We start from the raw sequence: 22,549 nt of genomic DNA on the forward strand, positions 1-22,549 counted from the left end.
AACAGTGATGTTTCTCTAAAACTTACACAGCACAGCCTGGTTTATATCAAAGTTTAGCTGATAACAGGCCTGTTTCTCAATCCTCAGTCTCTGACTTGTGACTTCTGACCCAGGTCCAAGTTGCATCTCAGATTTCAAGTTTCTCAGTTGTTTCTAGCAGGTTATTTTTCCTTAGTTTTAGAAAACATTTTATAACCTTTCTACTCCAAGTTATTTTATCTCATCTTTAATTTTATACTAGAGTTCCTTTATTTTGCATTTCGTTTTCTACTCATTTTAAAGAGCATCTAGAGTCCAGCACTGCATATATTCTAATCTCATGGAGGGATCTTTGGCACAACTGACGCACTGTATGATCATTAGCTCAAGAAGTTATTTGTTCAAATTGTCATAAAAACGTGAAAACATTTTATTCTATGTACAATAATGTACACAAATTTAAATAGGTCACCAAAGAGACCAGAAGTAATTAAAAAGGTATATTTACAGTAGCACATCACAGTAAACGGAAAATCATTCACAGTTTCAACATCGATACTGTTTTTGTGCTTGGTTACACACTGACGTGAAGCATATTACTCCATTTTGGATGAACTGAATTTTAAACAAATACCTCAATGATTAGTAAATGCTACTTTAATCAGTGTCATCATTAAATTCTGCTGCTGCTGCTGCGCCTGTGTGCTGAATCTCCACGTTTCTTTCTCTTTGAACATCATCATCGCAGTCTGTACTGTCATCCTCGTTCAACTCTCGGTCAGATCCAGCAGCCTCTTCTCTTAAAGCTTCCTCTGGATTTTGATTTTCATTGGGTGCAATAAATCCATTGTTGTTAGATATATTTGAATTATCCTTGATATCATCTTCGATGTACACTTTCTGATGGCACATTGGACAAGTGTCTTGAATGTATAGCCATTTCCGAAGGCAGAGTGCATGGAAATAATGGTTACATGGTGTAATGCGAGCAGATGTTGTAAACTCATGATAGCAGATTGCACATACATCATCTATCTCTTGCAACTGGCTCCCTTTTACTTCAGGAAGTGAATTGATTTTCTTAACAGCAGTTCTACGATTCATGAATGTCTTCCAGCCATTTTTTACTTGTAAATAGATGTTAAAATATGCATGTAGGCACATCATACAAGCCCGGATTTTACTTCCTGACTCAAACATCATGGTATAGGCCCCATTCCCAAACATTACTACTCCAAATATAAATTCGATAATATTGCCTGTTGAGCGAACAAAGTAGACATAATCATCAAGCTTTTCCCAGAGGACATTATAGTAGCCATCAATCATGAACAGCGTATAAACAGTGAGAGAAACTATTACTTTCAAGCAGAGTTCCACACAAAAGGCTGTAACTGCAAACAACCACGTGTTTAGTGCATAGTGATGCCAAAGAACATAACTGAGTAAAACAGGAAGAATAAACAGGCAAGCAGAGACAAACAGCACAGGGAAATGTCTATGGAAAGATGACACATGGGAGGCACTAAGAGACATTAATACGGGGTCTGTCATTCCATGGATGAAATGCAGGACTGCAGTTAATAAAAGGCACATGTTTCTACTTAAGCGAATAAGTCTCTCTTCAGGTCTCAGCCCACTTAAACCAGTCTGAAGAGCCAAAATGAAAAATAAAACAGGTGCTACAAAGCCAAGCCGCCTGTCATCTTCTTCAGTTGATCCAATAAAGGCCAATATTCCAAGACCCAAATAATGGGCTATTGAAGAAATCACAGCACTCATGCCTAGTACAGTTAGTGTAGAATCGCATCCACTAATTATTAGATTGCAAATGAGGTCCCAGAAATCATCCCAAGAAATAAAGAAGGACTCAGTTTCATTTGCCATCCTTAAAATGTATATTAACATTGTAGCCTGAGCTGTAATTCTTGTTAGCCAGAAGACCCGAAGTATATCTGGGAAACGAATCCTCTTCCATGTGTCCTCCATCAATAACTGTAATCCATAAATTCGGTACATATGCCTCACTAACAAGTAAACATACCGAGTGGAATAATAAAACCACCTAAGTTTCACTGCCAAGACAAGCACTGTGTTCAGTATGAGAATCACGGAAGATGTGAACACTAAAGTCTCTCTGATGTGTAATGGTAGCTCTGTGATTAAGCCAATTACAGGAACCAAGATATTCAAAATAAGTAATTGTGAATAGACGGACTGAATCTGGAGCAGTGTGACATATCCAATTCCAAAGGTTAGCTGCAGAACGATGAGTGCCATCCACAGTGAGGGCCCTTTCCGAGGAAGCAGCTCAATTCCAAAAGCTGATGTGTTGTAGGCACCATAGAAGTCAATGTGCAAAGCAGCATAGTAATTCACCAACACTGAAGTCGCAGCTAATAGAAAGGCTGAGCTGTACATGTAAAACTTGAAAAGTGATCGCTGTGACAAGATCAGAACAATACTGGACACAACTATACCTAAGGGAAAAAAAGAAAAGATTATCCAAATGAAATCTTCTTAAGCATGCTTGCATACTAGCAATTACAACTTTTCTTCCTTTATTATGATATTTTCATAGTTGTAGAACCTCAAGACAACTTAGGCTTAAAGGGCAATAAAGATTTGAGAAAACAGAGTTCTAAAGGCCAGACCAACTAAACATATGTTTAAAAACCTGGCCCCTTATTTTCTGGTTTCCAAAGTAATTCTGTTTGTCATGGTATACATCCAAGCATGCAATTACTAAAATTATCTTCAGGACAAATTTGTAATGCTATGCAAGCACATTTTGTTAAGTTTTTAAACTCAAAAGAACACTTCCTGTATAATTTCATAATCATTAAAAGTCTAATGTAATACCACCAAAATAAGACCATTCAGAATAAAAATTAGTAGAATAAAAGGCTTGTTCTGACTTAGTTTCAGAATCCTTTCCTTGAGTATTCTTTAGGCCAACCAAGTTTTATACTTCTCCCTAGTGTCTCCTTCTGACTGAGCTCAACAGGCTCTTTTGTTTCTTAGATATGCATATTCTCTAAGGGTCCAAGCTCAGGCCCCCAATACAGTCCTTCACATTTCTGAATTGTTCTCTAAGTACCCTTTTCCTACAAATTACTGAATCACTTTTTCAGATAACAAAAGTAACACTTAGAAAAACCAAACCATGTTTTAGAAGATGGCTCTAAACGTGCTCTCATTATTCACGTTTGATCATCTAATGATCAATCCCTATCAAGCGCCATCATAGTACTTTGCCTAAATAGATGCATTTTTAAAGTGAAATCACCATAAGTACATCATTGGATTAGGTTTAAAGTACAAGAATGAAATAAGACTGCTCACCTAAATTTCTTACATTGTTAACTGTAAACCTCACCTGCCTTTTACAGAACCAGCATTTCCTTGTGATTTCTAATTTCAATAAAGGTACATTATTCTAATGATGCTATGAGCTCCACACCCTCAAACTTTGGTTCCCAAGACACACTAGTGCCAAATGCTCCTTTCTCTACCATAATCACACCTGTAGTTGTATTTCTTAGAATGACAGCCTACACTTCTCCAACCCTGACTTTTCAAACCTTAACTATCCTGAAATCCTTTTGATAATTATTGTTCACTCAGCATACCTACAGAATCTTTTGACATACTACCTGATACTGAAATTTGTAACTATCCATGTAGGTATCACCCTATTACACAGTATTTCCTTGCTTTATAAATTAATAGATCCCACAGTGCTTTATTCAAAAAAGGTTGTTTACTGCTACAATGTTTCAGTACCATGTACATTATGCTCTTAAAGATGCTAACAAAATACAACCTAACTGAAAATGGAGACCTAGAAAAGGAAGAGACAAAGCTAAGAAGCTTTCCCATCAGTGTGCCATCAAGAAGAATGCTGTATTTTACAGCCTCCACATAGCTTAAAAAAAAAAAAAAAAAAAAAAGGCTGGAGTGAAAGCTAGTTCCTTTATGGGATTATCTGTGCCTAAATGTATTAACAGCTTTTTCTGGAAAAGAACGATAGCACTACTTCGGCCTGCAAGAGGCCAGATGCTACCTTGCTTTCTCTACTTGAAAAAATCCCAAGCCCAAATGATCTTCTCAGTTGAATTCTATTTTACTTATTTAAAAAAAAAAAAAAAAAAAAAAAACATTTTATTTTATGTGCATCAATGTTTTATCTGCATGTATGTCTATGTGCGGGTGATTCCCGACAAACTGGAGTTGTAGACAGTTGTGAACTGCCCATATGGGTGCTAGGGAACTGAACCCAGGTCCTCTGGAAGAACTGCCAGTGCTCTTAACCACTGAGCCATCTCTCTCCAGCCCGATTGAGTTCTATTTTATGCCACTTAAATAGAGAAAGTAAAGCATATACTAAAATGCTAAGTGTCAACTTGCTATTCAGAGTAGTGTATCAGTTCCCACCAGTAACTATTCATGACCTTAGCTGAGCTGTTATAGTCTTTTCTTATTCCAATAATTTTTTCCGCATCTTACTTATACACACAAGTGGAGGGATAGCCTGGCTATTAGGAATGCTGTACAGAAACAAGTGCCACAGTAAGTACCAAAGAAATGAACTTGGGAACAGTTGGAGAGGGTAGGTACTGTAGTGATACTATAACCTCTAAGTCTGGATATGGCCTAACAAGCAACCTGATCCTTCCCTTCCTCCAAAATCAAGACCTCACGATATACTTAACGCTGGCCCCAAGCCTGTACCTGCCTCAGCCTCCTAAACGCTGGATTGCAGTGCCACCACCCCTACTTTCACACTACTCTTCCCTGAGTAAATTACATTCTCAGTGTATAATTACTGAACTCCAAAAGTAGCATACACTTGTAATTCCTACCCAAAGGTTATAGACAGATCTTTTATATCATGTTCCTACGGAATATGGGGAGAACCAACTCTGACTTTACAGAAAAAAAATACCAACTTCCCAAATAATAAGTCTCCAAAGTAAATGTCCTCTCTTCTGATCTTTGAGAAACTTTGTAAAGTTTCTTTGCATTCCACAACTCAGACCTGGGGTTTTTCCTTAGAGTCCCCTTAAAGGTCCAAGGAAACCCAGGGGTAGTTTTTTTGTAGGACTCATAAGACACCTACTTTCCTTTAAAACACCACCTTGGGACACAGAGAATTGAATTAAACCACAACTTGGGAATTTCAGCCCCAGACTTCAGTAACTAAAGTGTTTAAAGTTCTCAAGGCAAAAAAAGAGCCAGGTATCAAAATCTTTCAGGAGCTTTGAATTCATATTTGAACTAAGTTCACCAAGTTCAGGGCTTTTTCAATTACATTTCCAAAACCAAGAAAGCAAGTAACACAGCATAAATGTTTTTGTTTTCAAGACAGGGATTGACTATGTATGTAGTCTAAACTAGCCTTCAACTTGTGCCCTCCAGAGTGCTAAGATTAATGGTGTCCCTAACCACAGCGCAAACTTCACAAAGTCCATTCATTCCTAACTCTTCTGAAAATTTATGATTAAAACTCCGAAGGGAATAAAATAACATTTACACCTCTCCAGATCCCTAAGTTCCTTTAAAGTATTTTAAAGCAGGCTACAGAATGTAATATATAGGCAAAGAAACACTGTTTAAAATATGTATATAATTAAAAGCAAAGTATTATGAAATGATGTTAATCTGTTAGCATACTTTTCAAATAAATTATAGCACAGGGAAACATTTTCTAAACTTGGCGGTGTGGCACTCACCTATAATCCACCCAAGGAACTGAGGCATAAGGACCATGCTGAGCTGTGTGAGACCCTCCCTACCTTAAAACAACAAAATTAAACTTTCATTTTAGGTAAACACAACAGCAAGAATGGTAGCCTAGGTTGTTTAACTCATGAAATTAAGTGTTAATAAGTATGATTTTCATTAACATATGTGAACATGGATTTTGAAAGCCAAATCCTGAAAAGCTGGTGGTTTTGGAGACAGATCTCTCTACAGAGCCCAACTGTCCTTGAACTCTAAGATCTGCCTACCTCTGCTTCCAGAGGGCTGGGACTAAAGGCATGTGCCCCATACCTAGCTCTGAAGAGGTAAGGTATTCATTGAGTTCTGTTGGTTTCTGTCTTTACCATCTGCAATATAAAATACCTAGTCCTCATCCAGATTCCAAACTTAACAACTTCTAAAAGCTATGGAATCCACAGTGACAAGACCATCTTGTTTAGGAATGCAGTGAATAACAATTTGGAGCTTTTTGATATCCTCAGGGTGAAAATGGATTGTTATAGGAACAACAACCAAAGAATTATCAGAGGCCCGAAAGTTTTGGTCCCATTCCTACCCCCTTTGGTCCCCTTCCTACTTCTGAGGAAGGGGAAGGATAAAAGCTGAGTAGCTAAGGAAGAGGCTGGCGATTTAACTAACAGTGCCCACACAGAAAACCAGCAGGACTCAATTCTGAGCTCATAGCTCCACATAGCTCAGTTTGTTCCTGAAGCTGGAAACCTGAGGGGAAACAGACACTCCTCAGTCCTCTCCCCTTCACCTCACTGTGCCCTGTACATCTACCTTTTTCATCTATATCCTTTGTAATAAATGGACAAATGGAGGCATTTACCCAGATTCTGTCAGCATTCTAGCTATCAAGGGTACACAAAGAATGGGTCAGGGAAACCCTGAGTGACAGCACGTTAGGAGCAAAGGCTACGCAACCTGTGCACTGTCTTCAGAAGTGAGGGAAGTCTTGTGGGACTGACCTTTCATCCTAGAAAATCTGATATCAGCACCAAACTGAACTGAAGACACGCAGTGGTATCCACTGCAGAATCAGCCACAGAACTGGCTGCTGGTGGGGAGAAACCACACACACATTCTGTTGCCCAGAGGTGAAACATTCTAGACTGAATGTGGAGAAAGAAAAATACAATTTTTCTCCATCATCACACTGTCTTACTGGCACCAAAGAGGTAGAATAACGCTAATTTCTCATACATCCTGACAAATGATTAAACACGTTACTCATATAGAGATATACAGTGCCCCTTGAGGTTTTAAGTTTTTAATATTGAACCTATCAATATTTTACAGTTTCTTTTATATATTTCTGAGGACATGTCCTCTAGTTCTACATTCAGTATTAGTTTACTTAGAACTGATTCATGAATATGAGCTAGGGATCCAGCATTATTTTCCCCATATTATTTTTGACATATATTAGTACTAATAATAATTACCCTCAGGGTAATTATCTTCTCAAATCATTACTTACACTTAAATTTTTTTCTGACTACTTATTAAAGACTCCTTCCACTTTACTGACCATTCAGGGTTCTTCTGTGAATGCCACTTTATCTTTTGTCCATTTATTACAGTTTGGCCAAGTGTCTTCCCAAAAGCCTACGCTTAAGATTTAGTCCCTGGCGGGTGGTGAGAAGGATGACTGGATCATTAGAGTTCTAATTCCAACAATGGGTTAATCCATGAATAAATTCATAGATGGCTAGAGGTGGGGCTAGCTGGAGGCAGCAGCTCGCTTGCAGGGGCTGACGTAGGGGTGGGAGTAGTAGGATTTTGAAAGAGATGCCTTTAAAGGTATGGCTTGTCCTTGGCTCCTTCCTGTTTTGTTGTGCTTCCTGTCTACCATGAGACAAGCAACTTTCTTTGCCATGACCTTTGGTCACAATGTTCTGCTTCACCACAGGCCCCAATATCGATTAACCAAGCACCATGGACTGAACCCTCTGAACCTAAGAGTCAAAATAAGTCTTTGCTCCTACAAGTTCATCTCAGGTATTCCATCACAACCAAATAACTAACACAATACAGGGCTGGGAAGTTTCTATATTTGTGTGCAATTAAAAATATTCTGAACATAAAGTATTTGCTGGTCATAAGCAATGTCCATGTTTACATTCAATTTTTTAAATTTTTTAGATGCTGCTTTATTATAAGGTTTTCAATCTTAAAATTTCGGTATATAATCTCTCTACAAATTATTATTCATGCAGATAAGAGAAAGGGAGTCAATAATTTTTCCATATTAAGTAAACCATCACTAATTATATTTACCTCATGAACCTCAATTCAACTCTACTTCTGAAATCTATCAAACTTCTATTATATTGGTGTCTATCTCTGAGCTTTGTATTTTATATCCCTAGTCTATTTGTTTATCCCCATGGTTCTCAACCAGGATTAGATTCCCCGCCTCCTGGAGACATTTGGCAAAATCTAGGAACAGATTTGGCTGGAACACTGAGGTGTGTGTTACATGGACAGGGGTGTTACTGACAGAAGGCAGGCAAAAGACAAAGAATGCTTAAAAAAAAAAAGGGTACATTGTAGAGGATAGTGTCCCATCTCCAGGTTTATGCTGTCCAAAGTGTCAACAGAGCTACTGCTGAGAAACCTTGGTCTTTTCTTCTGCCAGACATAATTACCTCAGCTTCACTCTGCTTTCTCACATCACAGGTTTTCAAAGGTTTTTCTACTGAATTGATGATCTCATTCAGTACCAAAGAAAATTCTCATTCTTTTACAATGAACAGATTCCCAACTAAAACACATTTAGAGTAAGCCTTAAATTTGCCGTTGTTATTTTTAATAATGCTGTAATGAGTATCCTTGCTCGTAGGGTGGTATAACTAGAATCTCCAAGTCCTTACAGCTAGAATTGTGAGCAAAAAGGTACATAGCAAATGTCACTTGAAGGCTAGAGATAAAAGTCAGGTGGCAGGAACACTTTCCCACCTAGCACACTTGCCAGCCTGGGTTCAGTCCCCAGCATCTTAAAAATCCATCTACAGTGGCAAACCTTTATATGCTCATCAGTACTAGGGTAAGGCAAGAGATTCAGAAGTTCAAGGTCATCTTCAATTTAGAGCCAACCTAGTCTATGTGAGACACTGCCTCAACCAACCAACCAACTCAACAAACAACCAGTATCAGCTGATATGGCCAAGTGGTTTATATGTCGTGATGGCTTAACAAAATGTATAAATTTACCTGTTCAAGTAGGTAAATACCTTTGCCAAATACTTTTAAATCATACTTTGAACTCTTCACCAATCTAACAGATAAGCTGCATTTATTTCATTATAAGTGAGGCTAGGAACTATTTCTTTACTGGCCACCTGAAATTCATAAAGTGCCCACTTACAGAAGCATAAACTTTCTTTTTAAAGGACTTACCAGACACACTGTAAACATTTTTCTCTCAGTTTGTCATTTTTAAAGGATTTACAATAAAGAAGTTTTTCATTTTTAAATACTCACTTATCTTACTGTCCTTTGTAATTTCTGAGTTGTGTGTGTCTATTTAAAAAATCCTTTGCCACTTCAATTACCACCGAATGAGTAACTCTACTAAAACAAGCTCCTGTGCTTGTATCTTCTCCTCTGTGTTTACACTTGCTAATTTAGCGTTATGTTACTGTGGGATGAGTTTCATTTACTACTTCAATACTTCTTAAATAGTTCTGTGTTCCTAAACAAATTGTTATGGTTTTCTTTATATCTCCAAAAGAAAAGGCTTTACTTTCTGACCTTTTGAAATCTCAATTTGATATCAATCAAAGTGCAGTTGTTAAACCACTCTGTAGTTAGAGGGAGTAAATGCTGCAGACACTAACATAAAATTACTATGTTTGGACAGGGTGTGTTGGGCAAATATTGAGGAATAGGCTATAAGAGTGAGGAGTCCCTAACAAGTCTACATTCAGATCTTTCACACACATATTTGTCAATACTTTCATTTAAGGTGACTTAAAAATTTTTTTTCACAATTTATTCATTTATATCCCGTTTGAAGCCCCTCCCTCAACTCCTCCTAGCCCTACCCTCCCTTCTTCTTCCCCCAGTCCCCTTCCCTAGTCCACTGAAAACTTAGGAGTTTTCCTAAGGTGATTTTTTTTTTAATCACAATTTTTTTTTTTTTACTAACAAAAGAATTGCACAACTATTCTACTACAATCTAGGAAACCGTTAGATGATAAATTTGGAAGTTGATTTCTAACTTCTAATAAAACATGGCTCAATATTCTGGGATAAATTTTTTTCAAATATCTGATGATTTAAAAAAATGAAGTATCTGTAACAAAGTAAAGTCTTTAACTGAAGCATTAAAATGTTTTTTAAAAGTAAGCATTAACACATGAACAGCCAAATGATGTCTTAAAGGGTTATTTATTGTCCTAAACTCTGTGATAAAGATGGCTGTGAACAGAAGCTGCACCTTCAAAATGAACCCTCTGCAAGGCTGAGTGGTTACAACTTCAATGGCTGTGAGGAGGTTGGAATGTTGCAGGTCCAGAACCTAATTACAATTTATCTTGGACTATCTTTAGCCCTTTAGTCACTCCTTGCCTAAGTCAGGGTGAGACCTAACATCCAGTGACTAACTCAGAAACTGTTTGGAATATAGTAACTTAAAGCCTTAGTACCCAACAACAGGCTTAGTATGCGTCAGATAGCATCCTAGGTCTGTAGCAGGAATCTAGGTTTTGCTTTGACCCCTTTACTTAACAATTCCACTAATGTTTTTTTAAAGTGCCCTGATTATGAAACTGTGTGTGTTATAAAAACATCAAACATCCAAACCAGGTTGGAACATGGAATCTGGGATCATCTCAGTGTCCATGGGCCATAGTCCCTGCTATCTCTTATCCGACTTGAGGTGAGTTGTGTTTCTGTGTTGACAATATCACCATTGTCTGTCTTTATAAAGGTAAACAAAACAAAACCATGGATCCATTAAATGGATCACTAGCAGTTCTTAATGAAATTCTCAAATACAAAACTTCTGTAAAGAAAAAAAAAGGTATGAGGAGTAGGCAGGGGAAACAAATGTTTTCTTGAATATCCTTACTATGAAGGACCTAACGAAGGAAAACTTTCCTGGCATTGCATTAAATCACCAGGGCCCCAAAGAGTTCTCAGAATCTGCAGTCATTATGTCACGAAGACATTCAAGGCAGTGGCTGGACTATCTCTGGAATGTGTATCAGACTCCTCTCACATACAGCCCTGCTTTTACCACAGTGTGGTGGAAGTAACTTTTACAGAAAAAAGTAGAATGGTTGAACTTGTGTACCCAGCAGATCACTTGTAAGTCCTGTGCTTGCAGAACACCACTCCCACTTTTTTTTTTTTTTTTTAAAGATAAGCACTAATGGTAAAAACACTGCTCTGTACTATTGTGGCAGGGATTTAAACTCTAGAAGACTTCTCTACCCCAGCTAGTTCCCAAATAATTGAGACAGAGACCTTTTAGATTTATAAAAGCTTTAAAGCACAGTAACTGAGCAGATTATCAACCCTCTAAACTATTTTGATATTTCCCAGCTATACGTCCCAAGTTACTTGTCATAATTGTTCCCACCTTGGCTGCTCCTATCCCATCAGGCCAACCCTCACGGCCACATGCTCATGGTCCATACTGCCCCATGGACTTCCTCTCCTCTTCTCTCCTGCCTAGTGGTCCTCATCTCACTTTAAGAGCCTGGGAACCTAAGCTCCACCTATTTCTCTTCTGCCTAGTTTCAGGCTTCTAGCTATTTTCATTAACCAATCAACTTGAAATTAGGTAGCAAGGGTTACTCATCACTTGGGAGCCAGTATTTAGCATTTCACTAAATAGCACCAGACCAACTCCGAACACTCTACTGCACTTCAACCCACTGAGGATGAAAGAAAGTAAACTATACTTGATGTCAGAAGGGTTTTTAAGTTCTGGCAAGCACCCACCAGCTGTGCACCAAATCCCAAACACTTAAAACTTGTACAACCTCATTTCTTCACTTGGAAAGTGAGACTGACACTCTCCACCTTTGAGGAGTGACTGACAGATTAGGTAATACCCGTGAAAATGCTTTAGAGCAGACAAATGTAAAAACTGTTACTCCTAAGAACAAAATTCCGTCTTTACTGACACTCCTTTTTTGTGGGGAAAAAGGCAACAGATGCTTGCACTTCTGACAGAGGACCTGACTACCAGCCTACCCCATCCCCAACACTTCAACAGCAAGAAGCCATTTAAAAACTCAACAATTACCTCATCGACAAAATCTGTCAAGCTGTAATTAATAGAAAAAAAATGTCCTTATATATGTCTCTCATTCTGGTGATGTAGTGCAGAGAGAAATAGAAAATGAAATATTAAATGCTCTCAGTACTCAACCCATAGGAAATGACTGGTTTTCCTAAGTCTCCTGCAAATGTCTCATCATCCTGGGGTTAAGTTTTCATAGTCACACTGAACAGCTTATTTTTACTCAGATAAAGATTTCAGGGTTCGTTGTAAGTATAACCTTCCTCGCGGTGACTTTTAGAAATGGTTTCAAGGTCTGACATTCAAAACTCTGTCTCCCGGCTTCTATGTCCGTTCCCCTCAAACACTTCACGATCCCGTGGACTCCAAGACACAGAAGTGACAACACACTCTGCCTCGTGAAAAGGGGAAGACAGGGGCTCAAGCTTTGGCTCAAGTCCAAGGTCACACACGGCGGGACCGGGACAGTTGTTTTTCCAGGGCTGTCGCACTGGACGCGCGGTAAGCCAGCAGTCATTGCCCCAGAGAAACAGCAGGCGGGGAGCCGCATGCTCACACAGCCGTGCTCTCTCTCCTCACCTCATCCGAGCGCCAACCGAACAGCACTCAGCCCCGCCAGGACCACTCCGCTGTCAACGCTGGCGCAAGCATCACGGGTCCCCACACCACGCCAAAAGGCCCCCCAAGCCGCGTGCCACCAGCGCCCTGCCGCTCCCGTCCGCCCGGGACAGGGCACGCCTCGGCCCGCAGGCCAGCCCGCTGTCCTTACCGAGGAGTCGGAGGAAGATCTGAAGCCCGATGCAGAACCGGCTTTGGCTGGAATCATAGTAGGAGTTGAAGATGGCGTCGATGATGTAGAGGCACGGCACCCGGAGCGCCACTTCGAGCGCCGCCCAGACCTGCTGCTGGGCCATCCGCACCTGCTGCTGCGGGGGCCCCACCGCCGCCATGAGCCGCTGCCACACCGGGGCTGGGCGGGCCGGGCAGGGCGGCGCGGGGGAGGCCCGGGGCCGCGGCCGGGGCGGGCGCCGAGGAGAGTGGCTCCGCCCCCGCCCGCCTCCTGTCCTGAGTCCCGGCCCGCCCCGCCGCCCGCGGGCGTCCCTCGGTGGAGCAGGCGGCGGCGGCGGCGGCGGCTCCCGGGAGGCCTCGGGGCGTCGGTGTTTCCGGCCGGCTAGGGTCTGGCTCCTCCTCCCTCCAGAGCCTCCCCCGCCAGCGGAGCCACCATCTTGACCCCGCCTGCCTCGGCCGTTGCTGCCGTTGCGAGGCCCCGAGGCTGCGCCCGCGGTCACTCGAGAACGCGGGCCCCGCGCCGCAGCGTGCGTCACAATCCGGCGCGCCGCGCGGCGTCAGCGGGCGCGGCGGCGCGGCGAGCCTCTCGCGTTGCCATGGTCGCGGCTCGGGGCCGCCGCGCTCTCGCACATCCTCCGCGTCGGCGGGGAGCGCGCCGGGGCTGCTGGGCTCCTGCGGATCAATAGCGTAGGTGTTTGTCGGAGCCCAGTGAGTATCCCGCGGACGTGCTCACACCGCCTGAGAGATGAGAAGGCGGAGGATGCCGCCCTGCCGCCCTGCCGCCCTGCCGCCCTGCCTCCCCCCACCCGGAGGCCGGGTCTGAGGAATGGCAGGGGGAATAACGTGCGAGGCTGCACAGGGCGGTCACAGCCAGACTTGGCGCTGGCCTTGGGGTGCTGGGCGCTGCCTTGTAAGCACACTCACATCTGTTTACATATCTCCCCTTCCTGTCCCTGTGGACATTTCTGACGACAGTCGTGAGCACATTTTATTAATGGCTTAGGAGCCTGACTTAAGAGCAAGAACCCAGGCCTCTCGAGTTTTTGCTTCATCCTCGCCCTCGAGGTAAGCTCATCCGGATAACCCGTGATCAGAGCGGATGAGACCATTCTTTTCCGGCACTTTCTTGCCCGTCAGTGGCATGGGTATGGCCCGGCTGTCGTTATTCTGTTCCTTTTCCACAAATGAAGAGTGTAAGGTAGACTGAGCTGTAGACCTAGCTGTTTTAGTTCAAGGTACATGAAATAGCAAACAAGCCTGGTTGACTTGGGTTCCTGGCTCAAAGTGCATCATGCCAGTTTACAGCAGGGCTCCAGAAGTAGGGCCTCCCTCCCCACCCCAGCACTGGGAGGAGATGTGCATGTAAAGTTATCAGACTTTAACAGAACCCCTTTGGGTGAAGATGTTTTTAGTAGAAAATTGCACTCACACCCAGTGTCCTTATTGCAGTGTTGTGGTTTTGTCACCTTCCCCACTTTTATCTGTGTACGAGGCACTGTGGGCCACAGTTTTCAAACACCGAAGCCTCTATGTCAGCTACTATCATGGGTATTAGTCTACCTGTTTTATAGAGGATAAAACTGGGGTTTCGTTAAAATGAATTGCAAGATCACAAAGAGACTAGGAGGTGTAGTCTGTATGTCGCAGACTAGTAAGAACCAAACCACGGTTTAACCCCAATGCTATTTAAAGCTGAAAACTTTGTTTGGTCTCTACTTCTCACCCACAGCCAGTTCTGAAACGAAATCATCTATCCTGCCTTTACAGCCTTTTACCCCAATCTCCTTCCTGTTGCCACTGTCACCGTCCTAACTCGACACCCTTGTTTCTCTGGCTTACTGTAATACCACCATACGGCTGCCACCTTTTCAGATCTACTCTCTGTAGTAATGCTGGGGAATTTTCCTAAGCTACATAGTTGGGGAATAGCCTTGTGGTTATGACAACATTCCCAAAGGAAAGCAAACTTAGTGAAAGAATGACACAGTCTTATGTATGGAACTTCAGGGATTACATTAGCTACTCAGCACTCTCTTGTTAACGGCTTAAGTGTAATTAAAGTCAAAAGAGTGAAGCTATTATGCAGAAAAGGGTCCAGAAACACTAAGGTAAAAATATGATAGAAAAGAGAGGTAAAATGTTATTATCATACAGAAATAGAGAATAAAATATAATCCTGAAGTACAAACTCTAGCATATGTCTATCTCGCCAGTATTGCCTGTAATCACACTGACACAAACAATATACACAGAATACCTATGTTCAAAGATAGCACTCATTAATGACTCAAATGCTTCATAGTAGCTTGCTTTGAGGGAGGGGTCAGGGCTTCATTGTATAGCTCAGGCTGGCCTGGAACTGGCTATGTAGATCAGGCTGGCCTCAAACTCTTTCTATATAAAGATCTGCCTGTGTATGCCCCCCAAGTTCTGGAGTTAAAAGTACTTTAAAAATAGTAAGTGTAAAACTTAAGTGAACGTTTCTCTAGACATCCATCAGTCAAGCCTTGTCAAGCAAAGAAAAAACTAAAGCTTCTTGGCTGTTAAAAGGAAATTTGCTAGTGTACCCTGGCTCCCTTGGGAGGAGGGAACAATAAGGACCAAGTATTGAGCTTCCTCTCGCAATCCACCCCTCCCACAGGGTGTTAACATACTTCCTTCCAGTGGAGTGGGAACTGATAGTTAAAATACATCCTATAACTTCTGCATCCTTGGGAATTGCTTTAAAGTAATAATCTATAACCCTGAATTTTTTTCTTTCAAGTAGAATTCAGATACACCTATCAAAGAGCAATGATTCACATTTTCTTGTGAATCCAAATAGTGCTTTTGTAGTTAATAAAGGAAAAAACAGGGCTCATAGTGGTGTTTGGAGTAAACGTTAAGCCTCCGTTTGCTGACACTTGATCATTCCTTCAGTGGGCATTTGCTGAGCGCTCTAGGTGTGCTTCACATTGGCCAGCTCACTTCTGTCTCTGGGGGCTTTCAGTGCTCAGTATGCTCCTCTGGAAGATAGAAGAACATGAAGATGAAAAAGGAAACTGCTGCACACCCCATCTAGGTCAATCCTGTGCTGACTTGTAGGAAGACATAGAACTAGGCAACAATAGTGACAGAATCAGCTTTGCAGCTTATATTTTTCTCTTGCCAAGGCATGGAGTTGATCTGAAAGTGATTTTATGTGTTCTTTTTCCTTTTGGTATTAGTTTTGGTTTTGGTTTTGTTTGTTTGTTTGTTTGTTTGAGACAAGGTTTCTCTCTGGCTGATCTGGAACTCACTCTGTAGAGCAGGCTGGCCTCAAACTTAAAGATTAACTTGCCTCGGCCTCCTGAGTGCTGGGATTAAATGCATGCATCACTACCCCCGGCTTTATGTTTTTTGATTTTTTTTTAATTTAAAAAAAGCAGAGTGTAGTGGTACACACCTTTAATCCCAGTACTTAGGAGGCAAGCAAATCTTTTGTGTTTGAGGCCAGTTGGAGCTACATAGTGAGACCCTGTATCAATAAACAAACCGAACTTAAAATAAATTATAGGCTGGGGAGTGTGTGTGTGTGTGTGTGTGTGTGTGTGTGTGTGTGTGTGTTACAGCACTTCCCTAGCATGTACTAGGGAATTATCACAACTACCACAAAAATATTGAAAATAAAACAAGAAAAATTTGTCTAAGTACTTGGTGTGGTATGTCTTGAATACATTTCAGGAAAAATATTGGAGCTGCTTTGCTATTTCAACATCCTTTCCAATACTCCATTTATGACTTAGGAGTATGGTAAAGAGTCTCAGTTTGTTATAGACGGTAACTACCACATAGAGCTCAATGTAAGTTAGGATAGAAATGAATGATTAAAATATTCTAATCTAGGGTTGTGGTCAACTGTAACATGAGGGCTGAGATACTTCTGAGAAGTAGAATACAGCAAAACTTACTTTAAAATTGTGTCAAGGCAGAAAGCTCACAGTAGATGAATAAATGATTATGCCTCCCATGATGCTAGGAAACAGTCTCAGAAACGTTGCTGGGAATGTCATGGCTGTGCAAACACAGCACCACCTTAGGTAGATGTGTTGTTGTAGGTAGTGTACTCTTACGATACACTGTGCTCTTGTTTATGACGTGGCGTATCACTAGTACCCCCCAGCAGATGGATGTCTAGGCTGAATACTCTTCTTTAAATTAAATTTTTATTTTTATATTAATTACAGTTTATTCACTTTGTATCCCAGCTGTAGCCCCCTCCCTCATTTCCTCCCAATCCAACCCTCCCTCCATCATCTCCTCCCATGCCCCTCTCCAAGTCCACTGAGGGTCAGATGGAAAGGTAGTATACTCTTACGATACGCTGAGCATTGTTATATGACATGGTGTATGACTAGTACCCTCTGGCAGACGTTTAGAGCCCTTTACCATAAATTGGCTCTTGGAGGGCAAACTTCTGATAGTCACGTCTCATTACACAGCTGCCATGAGTGAAATGAAAGTTTTGAAGTAGACACTTCAAAGTTGTAAAGACTTCAGCCTTTTAGATTCAAAATACTCTTGATTTAGAAAAATAAATCTGAATAGGTTCACTTTTTTTAAAGTAAGCAAACTGACTAAAAATCCTAAGAAAATGCGAAAATGTCAACAATAGCTAAGAGTCTCAAAGGATAAAGTTGAAAGAACATTTTTACCATAAGCTGTCAAGACCTAGTCCAAAGCTATCAGCATGAAGATACGATGGTCTGGTGTGAGGCCAGGAAACTAACCCATGGAACAGAATAGAAAATGTAGGGAAGCCTGACAGTGGTGGTGCACACCTTTAGTCCTGGCACTTGGAAGGCAGAGACAGGTGGATCTCTGAGTTCTCGGCCAGTGTGGTCCACAGAGAGAGTTCCAGGACAGCTTAGGGCTTCTACACAGAGAAACCCTGTCTTGAAACACTAAAAGAAGCAAACAAAAAAGAAAATGTAGGGAAAGCACCACATAGAGTTACCCAGTTCATGATGGAAATGGCATTACAGTACAATGGGAGAAGGATTTTTAAAAAACTCAAGTGAATAATAGGACAGTGGACCTTAGAAATACAGCATGCCATTTAATGGAGACACCCTAGAATCTATCTCGTTGAACTGTGGGTCACTACCCCGCATGGAATTGCATAACTGAAGTAGGGGATTGTGAAAATTTTGGGCAAGAGTGAAAGATTCTGAACATGGAATAACCAAAAATTAATTCACAATAGAATGTATAGTGAACACAAACAGGTGTTTCTGGAAGGGCTCGTTTGTGTGTCACAGGACTTCACTTCAACCTTGGTTCTGCACACGTGCATTTTGCACATGCCAAGCAGCACCATCCAACACTGCCTGAAACACCTGAGCTCACAGTTGAGACAGACTTGAGAATATGGATGACACTTTTTTATTGGACACACAAAGATAATACAAAGGTTTTATCTTATATACAATAATTTACTTACAAAAACAAAAAAGCCAAAGAATATTTTCTCTATTGTCATTCCTCAGCTTATGTTACCAAATTGTATTGTTTTGGAGTAAATTGTATTGTTTTGGTGGATTGTATTGTGTTGTAGTAATTGATTTTAAAAATTGAGTTGCTAACTTGTGTTTCATAAAAAGTCATTAAGTAAATTTTAGTTTGATATTAGGACAGAATTTCAACAATTTCTCAAATACTTCTACTATTTTATGGTGTATTTGTGCAAAGCTGAATCCTCAGTATTGACAATTATAAAATCAGAATGTCAGTACAAGAAAGATATTGAAGATAGTTTGTGACCTGCAGTACCTTTAGTGGTTAGTGCCTTTACCCGCTGAGTCACCAAGATTTAATTCTTTATGTAAAAATAAACATAGCTCACTAGTGTACATAGTGCTTTTGTCTTTAATAAATAGCAAATTTATATTAAGAATTTTTTATGGATTTCTGTGAGTTCAAGGTCAGCCTGGCCTACACAGTGACAGCCACGGCACACCCTGTCTCAAAATAAATAAATAAATAAATAAGTAAGTAAATAAGTAAATAAATAAATAAATAAATAAATAAAATAAATAAATAAACTTCTAGAACACACCAAAATACAAAACTTTTTTTATTGTATGTGGGAGGGTATAGAACAAGGGATATTGTTCTCTGACTTCTACCCATTTATTAAGGCCCATGGAAACAAACCTTTAGGTGCTTTAAGTTATAAAGAAAATAGGATAAAATTAATATGAAACTTAAAGAATTGAATCCACGGTTTATTATAAAAATGTGGCTTTTATATCTTTTTATATTGCTATATAACTGACTTTGCATTAAAAAATTGAACAGAATGGGGATGACAAAGGAAAGTTTCAGAAGCCTTGCTGTAGGGGCAACTTCCCTAGTTAAGGCTATCCGTACTTTTTAGCATTGTATTAGGGGGCAGGGGAGTAGGGTAAGTTAAAATGCTTCTCCACTTATTATAATTTAACTGCTTTCCTTGCTCCATCAGATTATTGTAAGTCTTCCATATTCTTCACAGCTCATAAAAAGTTCACTTTGACAATTTTGGACAGCATTTTCATGTGCTTTTAATGGAGAAGATATTTCTGCTATTCTGGAAGCCATCCATTTTACTCCTGCTGTCCTGACATTGGGTAGGAAAGGCTTATTAAGACTGATAATGTATGTGGTAGGTTACAATGTACCCTTGCAGTATGACAATAGCCCTGTTTCCTCCTGATTAAATTAGTTACCACAACTAGGACATGGCTTCTCCCAGGTGCCCCCAAGAAACACTAGCAGGTTTAAAAGATTTTTAAAATTTTTTTATTCCCTTTGATGAACTAGTTCCAATGTTAGGAATCAAGATTACTAGACCCACAAAGTTGAAATGAGAATCACAAGCTCTTCTCATGGCTTACTAGGAGATGGGATGGATGTGCTAATTTCCTATTGCTGTTTCATACCCTGAAGGCTGGGTGCCTTAATTACTTTTCTATTGCTGTAAAGAGACAACATGAACACGACATCTTATAAAAGAAAACTTTTTATTGGGACTCACATTTCCAGATACTGAGTCTGTGACCATGGCAGGAACGGTGATGGAGCAAGAGCGAGAGCTTACATCTATCTACAAGCACGAGACAGAGAGCTAACTTAAAATGACATGGGCTTTTGAAACTTCAAAGCCCATCTCCAGTTACATACCTCCTTCAACAGGGCCCCAATTCCTAATCTTTCACAAACAGTTCAGTCAAACATATGAGCCAATGAGGGCCATTCTCACTCAAATTATGCATTGCTCTCTTAAATAAATGTAGTGATCATTGGGGATAATTTCCATATCTTGATATCATTATTATAACATTATAGGTTCCAGATATTGGGATATAATTTATTTTGAGCCACTATTCAGTCTATTATTGTGAGAATTCTATATTTACTTACCATCCCCAAATGCACTGTAGTCTATTACATGGGACATAGTACCATATGATGGTGTTTAGAGTGGATACAGGCCTCCCAATGGCTGTAACTGTGAGCTGAGGAAGGACACTAGGAAGATTTACAGACAGGACACTGGAGTTTGAACATCTTCCTGTGCCTCTTGTTTCTTCTAACCATGGAAATTCTCCTGGATGAGCACTGTCATCAACCCCAGATGAGATAGATGGATTGACTTGATCTGACAGAACCCAGCTCATCATGGGACGCTCACTGTACAGTCACTAGAAGTCCACAAGATGCAGTCCCCACAGTCATGCATAGAACTTTGTCTTTCTTGTCTGTGTGTCTGTCTCCTGAAGAGATGACTTGACCTTGCTGTAGGAACACTAGTGATTCACTTAGAACTCTCCCTATACGGCTTGCCATGAACTTCCATGGATTCTTATCACAAATACTGTTTGCCACAGAATCTTCTGGGTTGAATGTCCCAGACAACAGGGCTAATGCACACTGCAGCCTGGACGTGCCAGAGAGCCTCACATTCCCTGGCTCCCGCTGAGACCTGTCAGTCTTGTCATCCACTTTATGTGTTAGAACCAAGACTTCCAAATTACAACTTACCACTGAGACCTACAGAACTCAGTATTCTTCTTTGGGGCTAGAATAATTTTGGTGAAATGAGTGAATAATGTGCAAGAGTTGGTTTCTAGTCTGATGAAGATACTGTATCAACCAAACTTCTGGAGCCAAAAATCTTTCACTGATGTAACAGGCTGCTGGTCCTGTTGGGGATTAGGTCCTTTCTCTGACAGTGTGCCACATATCATCTGACTGAGTAAACACCACACCATCTGTGACACACTCAAAAGAGCTAGCTCTTCAGACTTTATTGGTTAGAGGATGGGAGAGCTAACATGACTGTATGCCAGGACTAGACATGTGCACTGATGTCTCTCCAGCATAAAAGCCAACTTTGGTCCAGCAGCTTCAAGACTTAGGTCTGCGCATGCCCTCACGGCTTCTGCTGGTGTGTACAGCCTAGGTCTTGCAGTCTTCTTTTTTTAATATAGGCTCATTGGAAATTGTTGAGAAACAGGAGAGCAAGGCTGAGAGCTGCTTCACCATAGCCTGTGACTACTGGGATCTTTATTTTTCATAATTTTCATTACCTGTTCTTCAGTTTTTAAGTTATGTGAGCCTAGATCTTTAACAAAAATCACTAGAAGATAGAAATTAAGGCAACCTACCAGTCTATTTGGCTACCAAATGCTAGGGTATGTATGCGAGTGCAAAATTCAGTGTTGACCTCATGTTCCTTCACCATTATGTGTTTGCCTTTGGCTTGAAGGCAAGCTTTGACCTTTAAAAACCCACAGACTCTGTTTTGTTACTGAAATTGTATGTGACCAATGATTGAGTAAACTTGCAGGTTATATCTAACTGGAAAAAAATGCCATTCCATTGTTAATATTCACTACTTTATAAGCATTCTCAAGGATTAGAGCACAGAATTTTTATGTGCTCCATGTTCAGTATATATACATATACTTTTCTGTAAGAAATTAAATTTTTATTAACACTAGAAATTTTTATGTACAAAACAATTACTGTAATCTTGTACAGTTACTGTAAACTGTACAAAACAGTTACCATAAACCATATAAATGGTTGTTAACACATTGATCATAGACGGTGAAGGATAGTAATCCATGAGACATGGATAGCAACCTACAAGAGTCTAAAGTACTCCAGTTTACTCTGTCTGGAGAAAGTGCCCAGCTGTGCCTGGGTTAAAGAATCCAGGTTGACCAGGCTGGGATCCCAAGACAACTATTTTCACAGGGTGGAATATTAGAGTGTGGAGACTAATAATTCTACTCAAACTTTTCTAGAAAACGGAATAAGGAATACATCCCAACTGCTGGCCTCATCGTCCATGAGGTCAACACTACTTGCATTAACATTAGCACAAAAATTCATCATATGCTAGTAAAGACCAGTTCCTTTAATAGTACCTTCTTACCAACTGTGGGAAATGTGTCCAGACAGAGAAAGGACCATGATGATGGGGCGAGTGTAGGTATTTTGTATGTTTGTGTATAGGTACACACGTGTGTATGTGTGAAGGTCAGAGGACAAGTTAGGACATCTCCTTTGATTCCCACCTTGTTTGAGACAGCTTTTCAATGTCCCTAATAGGCCAGGTTAGCTGATCTGTGATCTTCCTGGGACGCTTCCTGCTCCCATTTCACCAAAGGAGCACTGGGGTTACATATGTGTGCACATTTTAAAACACTAGGAAAATGGTGGTGCACAGCTATAATTCTAGAACTC

The 22,549-nt window shown here is 40.7% G+C and overlaps 1 protein-coding gene across 1 annotated transcript; it reads right to left on the bottom strand.

The window, feature by feature from the left end:
• Window positions 1-385: 385 nt before the first annotated feature.
• Window positions 386-13,371, bottom strand: Rnf139 (ring finger protein 139). Its single transcript, XM_055626735.1, has 2 exons — window positions 12,777-13,371; window positions 386-2,459 (listed from the first exon to the last, which is right to left on the bottom strand). The coding sequence occupies exons 1-2, from the start codon at window positions 12,955-12,957 to the stop codon at window positions 637-639; spliced, it is 2,004 nt and encodes a 667-aa protein (XP_055482710.1). The 5' UTR covers window positions 12,958-13,371; the 3' UTR covers window positions 386-636.
• Between the last annotated feature and the right edge of the window lie 9,178 nt (window positions 13,372-22,549).

Source organism: Psammomys obesus, unplaced genomic scaffold (genome assembly GCF_907164565.1).
Source record: "Psammomys obesus unplaced genomic scaffold, mPsaObe1.curated_primary_1811, whole genome shotgun sequence".
Lineage (NCBI taxonomy): Eukaryota > Metazoa > Chordata > Mammalia > Rodentia > Muridae > Psammomys > Psammomys obesus.

Excerpts from the sequence above, each read along its gene's own strand:
- Rnf139 (XM_055626735.1), bottom strand. The coding sequence starts at position 12,957 with ATGGCGGCGGTGGGGCCCCCGCAGCAGCAGGTGCGGATGGCCCAGCAG. Across the intron at positions 2,460-12,776 it reads GATCTTCCTCCGACTCCTCG|GTATAGTTGTGTCCAGTATT; the intron begins GTAAGGACAGCG and ends TTTTTCCCTTAG.